Raw genomic sequence first — 5,883 nt, 5'->3', positions numbered from 1 at the left:
GTGTCAATGTGATTAATCCAAGTTAAGTTTAATTAAGCTTCCTTAATTGAGCCTATATAAGGCTACTTTGACTTCCTTAGTTCATTTTACACCCTTATTTCATACTCCTTATAGCTCAAAAACATGGGAGAGAGAAAGAGAGAAGGGAAGTTGAGATCAAAAAGCTAGAGAAATGAGAGAATTTTATTGGAGCATCGAAGACAATTTGGAACTTGAGCTAGTTTTACACTTAACATCAACTTTAGGTAAGAATTCAACTCACATTTTGTAACCTTAAGCTCAATTACATGTAAAATCAACAAGAAATTAGAGTGTATTGCATTAATTCAAGCGATCAAAGTGTTTTAACTTGAGAATTGAGCTAGAAATGAAGGAATTTGACTCATACACATCATGCATGCATAATTCTCATGAATTTGAAGTTGATTTCAAGTAATTCTTCCATGCATGTCATGTTTTTGATTTAATCATGAGACCTCATCATGTTTTCCATCAATTTCCCTTGTTTGAGCATGCTTTGAAAGGTTTAAATTTGAAGAAATTACATACATGTGTATATCATGAATTTGAAGTTTTATTTTGCTCAATTGGCATGCTTTTAGGCCTTGATTTTGCGAAATGACTTTGAATTCCCAATGTTTTCCAAGATTACACAAGTTTCCTTGAGTTTTTGGCCCAAGAGAACATGAATTTCAACATTGAATTTGAGTTTTGAGCTGGGAAAAACAATATGAAATTTCCAGAATTCTGCCTCTTTGCTCGCTCTAGTGACCACTTTGTATTTTGCACTTCCGCTCGAGCGACAAAAAGTTAGCTCGAGCGTAAATTGCATGCTTCCAGAGGTTTCCATGTTTTGCAGACCGCTCGAGCGACAAGAGTTGCGCTTGAGCGAAGACCTCAATCACATGCTCGAGCGACTGTCGAGCAATTGTCGGGTGGAGAATTCACATAACCATTTCTTTTGCAGAGTTTACAGACCGCTCGAGCAAAGGAAGTTGCGCTCAAGCGACCACTCACATGTTTGGACATCCGTTCAAGCAAAGGAAGTTGCGCTCGAGTGAAACTCCTGTTTTTAGCATATTTGACTTAGTGTTTTCAAGTGTATTTTAGCATCCTCATTGCATCCTTGGCATTCTTAATCCAAAATTAAGACCTCATAATGAGGATAAGACTTAGAAACAAACTAAGAATGAAACGTAATGAGTTAAGTATATTCCGAGTGTGTGTTTCAATCTGTGTATCTGTTATGTTTGTGTAGGTCAAACGCCGTAAGCTATCTAATTTGTCTGCTTTTGGAGCCATCAGTGAGTAATAACTTTGTAAAGTTATGTTTGATTATAAGTATTTTCTGACTAAATGATACGATCTGCTTTCTGAAATGCTATTTTATGACCCATGAATAAATGTCCATTTTTCTGAAATGTATTTGTGGCATCCTTAGTTTATGTAGTCCTTACCTAGGGGTAACAATACCATTGCCAATATGCACGTGGCCCATGCCCGGGGGTAACAATACTGTGGTTTATCTTCATGTGGCCCTTGCTCGAGGGTAATAATGCTGTGGCTTATGTTCACGTGGCCCTCACCTAGGGGTAATAATATCATGGCTACTTGTGCACAAGATATGGACCTATATGGTCGTCGATACCGACTATGCAAAATTGGTATGATATTATAGCTAAATGGATGTACCACATATACCTGTTATGATTTCTAGTTAAGTATGCGAATCTGAATTTATATCTGATTTGAAATCTGCTATGGGATATCATTCATTAAATTCTTTACTCTGTTATTATTCATTGGGCTTCCGCTCACTATTTATATTATATATGTAGGTGAGCTGGCGCATGACCAGGCCTAAGCTGCTGCCTAGGGAGTTTTGGGCCAGCCAGCCATCGTGCTTCCTAGGAAGGTTCCCATTTGAAAAGTCTAGTTTTGTGAACTATGTCAAGAATGTTTTATTGTCTGTTTTGTTTATCTATATGCTGGGCTAAGTCCCTTATGTTACTACTTGTAAGGTAATGCATGGCTATGAACGTTTCACGTCACAGATGTATGTGTATATTTAAGCTTTAGATTTTAGTCCCATGTACGTCTACACAGTTCTATGGACTATGTATATTTCTATATTTGCTTCCGCAGCCCCTTACTATGTAATAATCTGTTCAGAGACCTTCGATAATCTAAGGATTACTGGCGGTTACGACGCTGAACCTATAGGGGCAGGTTTGGATCGTGACAGCTAAGCTAAGATTATGCAACTCTACTGCATGTTCACTGAATCACCCATTTGATTCTTGAAGTTGAGAATCTATTGTAGCATAAAAAATATCTACTCGATAATAATGCTCAACTGTAAAGTCATCTTGATGATCACGAGCTCGACATCTTCTCCTAATATAAGGAACATTCATATTCAGGACATCTATGTTACATACCTCACAAAATGATTTCACATTGGCTAGTAAAGCATCCCATTTGTCTTCTCTAAACTTTTGCAAAAATGCCTTGGTAGATGATTGCAAAGCTTGACAAAGTAAATCCGTGATCTCCAACATTTCTTTAATGAGATGCAAAATAAAGACAAATTCAAATGAAGTCAATGTTTCATAGGCTGAGTCTGTATCTCCTCGTTGGACAGAAGTCGTTCCTTCATTAATGATGTTGAGAAGAACTTCACATGTTGGACTGAATATTTTTATTAAACTTGAAACTAACTTGAAGTGAGAACTCCAACAAGTATCTCCAACTCGTTGTAAAGTGCCAATCTGGTTAAGTCCCTTTCCAGTCTCAAGCTTATCAATGTCAATCATATGTTCAATTTCAGCAGCTTGCGCAACTTTCAATTTATCATTGCGCTTGCATGAAGCACAGACAATATTGAAAACAAAAGTCAATTTAGGAAAAAATTTATGAATTCGGATAACAGCTTTCGATGCTGCCACTAAAGCTAATTGCAAATGATGTGCAAAACAATGAATATAATAAGCATATGGAAATTCATTCAAAACTAATGCTTGTAATCCTTTCCACTCACCTCGCATGTTACTTGCACCATCGTATCTTTGCCTTCGAATATTCTGAATATCTAAATTGTGATGAGACAATACAGAATATATTTCATCTTTTAGGGTTGATGCAGCAGTGTTAGAGACATATAAAAAAGCCCAAAAAAAGGCTCTATCACAAAACCATCTTGGTCAACGAATCTCAAAACTATAGCCATTTGCTCATTCTTTAACTCATCACGAGTTTCATCAACAATTATGCAATACTTTGCATCACCAAATTCTTCACGAATTGCATTCTTTACTTTAGTTGAAAAAATATGTAAAATTTCTTTTTGAATCTTTGGTGATGTATAAGAGGCATTTTTCAAAGCTTTATCCAATACTTTAGCAACATTATCATTATATAATCCCAACAAATTCACTATTTGAAGAAAATTTTCGCTATTAATTGAATTTGGCCTTTTATCACGACCTCTAAAAGCACAACCTTGAAATGCAAGCAATCGAATTGTATCAATTGAGACCTTCAATTTTAGTCGATTATCTATAATTTGTTCAGAAGTGAAATTGTCCAATACCTTTTGTGTATGTTGAAATTGATTCATCAATTCTTCACATGATCTCTTGACAACATTGTAAAAAGAATTCAGAGCTTGTTTGAATGCCATATTGCCATGTTTTGTATTCTTTAAATGTGTTCGAGAGTCGGGCTTGTATGCCTCATTTACCGACCATTGAATGAGCTCCATTTCTTTGCATTCTGAGCCATCATTTTAGGCCATTTCCCCACTGTTTCAGACCTGCCTAGGGTCTGTTTGGGGTTGGTTTTTGCCATTGGTGCATTGCTTTGGGTACCTCTAGTGTAACGCACTTTACTAGTTTCGGTACCCGGGCCCTCTAGCATGCATTGGTTGACATATTTGCATGATTCGAGACCATCTTTTATGCCATTTCAGAGCTGTATCATGTGCCATTCTATGCCATGCTTCATCCTTTGCCATGCTTAGTTAGAGTTGCATTTTGTGCCTTAGGATCAGTCCTTCGCATTCATGCATGTTTGCATGTATTTCGGTTGTCTCATTTTCATCATATGGCCACTGATTTGGGCGCAGCTGAGGCCTCTCCATTTTGGTATAAGTCCATCGTGCATTGTGTATGCCATGTTACAATGTGTTGTGCATGATATGTTGTTTTAGGCATTGTGTACGCCATCTCATTTTCTTGCATTTGCGTATGGTAGGTTGTTAGTCACATTGTGTATGCCATATGATTCATAGCATTGTGTATGCTAGTAACATGTTTGCATCTCATCCTTGCATGTTTGCATGATTAGGTCGCATTGCATTAGGATTGCATGCTAGTTGCATTTGTGCATGTCACGCCATCCTTATTTGTTACATTGTGTTTGGAGTAGGGTTTAGTCCAAACACGGGAAACGAGGGACGTTTCGTACTCCAAGTGACGAAACGTGCCTCGATTCTGGGTCCCCGACACTCTTGACTGTCCATGATAGAGTTGTCGGCTTTACTTGCTTATATGTGCATTCATTTCATATTGAGTCGTATAATTCGACTCCTCGGCCATCATGCATCGAGATACGTAATTGGTGGCACGAGGATCGAGGATTACATTCCCTTGAGCTTGTGCAAGGACAGGGAGAGTGATCTTGCACACATATGTTGAAAATACATTGCCTTCTCTCTCTCTTGCCTTTGTTGCAGAAAAACTAGAATCCAAGGGCAGAAAGTGGTCGGCCGACCCGGTTTCCTGGCAGGCCGACCACTTTTTTTGGTTTCCACCACAAAGGGTGGTCGGCAGGTGTCTCCCAAGCCAATATCTGGTCGGCAGCCTTCCCAGGGTGGAGTTTCAGCCTCTTGGAGCCTTGTGCAAATTTCTAAAATCAGTTACAAACAAAGGCGAGACGAGGCATCACGATGGGATTTCCCGACGAGGCGACTCGAGCATATATGCATCCATCGTCACCCAAAACAGAGCCGAGGCAGTCACATTCATGTAGTTTACATGCTTACTTAGCTAGTTTGTTAATTAGTTAATGTTGTGTAATAATTAGCTGTAGCTGTTATTTATTCGGACTGTATTATTTATTCGGACCCCTCGAGAGGGGGCAATATTGTAATAAGTGTGTGTGTGTGATGTATGTCTTCCAACCCCACGTCTTTCTCCCTTTTATTTATCAGCTTATGATGGTTAGATTAGGACATGTTTCAATTAGCATACTTATGCTCGCATGTTTGCACTCATTCATCTGTCTTGTATGCACCAGGCTCGGCGCATCATACTAACTGCATTGTATTTCAATTCTGAGTTGAATACTTGTTAGTTGTAGCATTTCACATACCATCTTTAGAATGGCCGAGCCTATTGTAGTTGCATTCCTGCATGTGTTGCATTAGGCATTTCAGCATAGTTAAGATCATGCATAGATTTCTAACATAGCTTCTGTTTTGGCTTGGAGTACTCAGTAAGTGTTTATGCTTTAACATCCTTGCATTTGTGTGAGTGACTGCCATGATAGCATGCTTACCATGAGGCTATGTGCTTATGTGATATACCTGCCTGAATGCCTGTGGGTGAAGGTTGGATTATCTGAATTGGAATAATGCATTGACTGTGAGTTTTAAGCCCACTAGATAGTGACAAAACCATGTTTTCTAAACCCACCCAAGGGTGGCAAATTTTGCATTTTAAGCTTACTTACGAGTAGCAAACCGCTTTCAAAAACAAACATGAAATGTTTTGTTCCAATTCAGGCGATCCGTTCTATACTTGTATGCTGTGCGCATCACATAGTAAATCTAGGCCAATAACCGGAATAAGAATGCATAATGTTTTCAAAACTTGATATCAT

The 5,883-nt window shown here is 38.4% G+C and overlaps 1 protein-coding gene across 1 annotated transcript; it reads right to left on the bottom strand.

Moving 5' to 3' along the window:
- Positions 1-2,285: 2,285 nt before the first annotated feature.
- LOC114256096 (uncharacterized) lies at positions 2,286-3,682 on the bottom strand. Its single transcript, XM_082924115.1, has 3 exons — positions 3,196-3,682; positions 3,041-3,091; positions 2,286-2,953 (listed from the first exon to the last, which is right to left on the bottom strand). Exons 1-3 carry the CDS (start codon positions 3,680-3,682, stop codon positions 2,286-2,288), a joined length of 1,206 nt encoding a protein of 401 aa, XP_082780241.1.
- Between the last annotated feature and the right edge of the window lie 2,201 nt (positions 3,683-5,883).

The sequence above is a fragment of the Camellia sinensis genome, chromosome 4 (genome assembly GCF_055761805.1).
Source record: "Camellia sinensis isolate YWXY chromosome 4, ASM5576180v1, whole genome shotgun sequence".
In the NCBI taxonomy this organism is placed as follows: domain Eukaryota; kingdom Viridiplantae; phylum Streptophyta; class Magnoliopsida; order Ericales; family Theaceae; genus Camellia; species Camellia sinensis.
Note: the sequence above shows the minus strand (reverse complement) of the source record. Positions and strands in the feature narration are given on the sequence as shown.

Bases quoted from the DNA above. Each gene is read 5' to 3' on its own strand.
- LOC114256096 (XM_082924115.1), bottom strand. From the start codon at position 3,682: ATGGCATTCAAACAAGCTCTGAATTCTTTTTACAATGTTGTCAAGAGA. The intron at 3,092-3,195 runs GTTTTGTGATAG...ATCACAATTTAG, and splicing joins GAGATTCGTTGACCAAGATG to ATATTCAGAATATTCGAAGG. The intron at 2,954-3,040 runs GTGAGTGGAAAG...ATTTGCAATTAG, and splicing joins TGGTGCAAGTAACATGCGAG to CTTTAGTGGCAGCATCGAAA.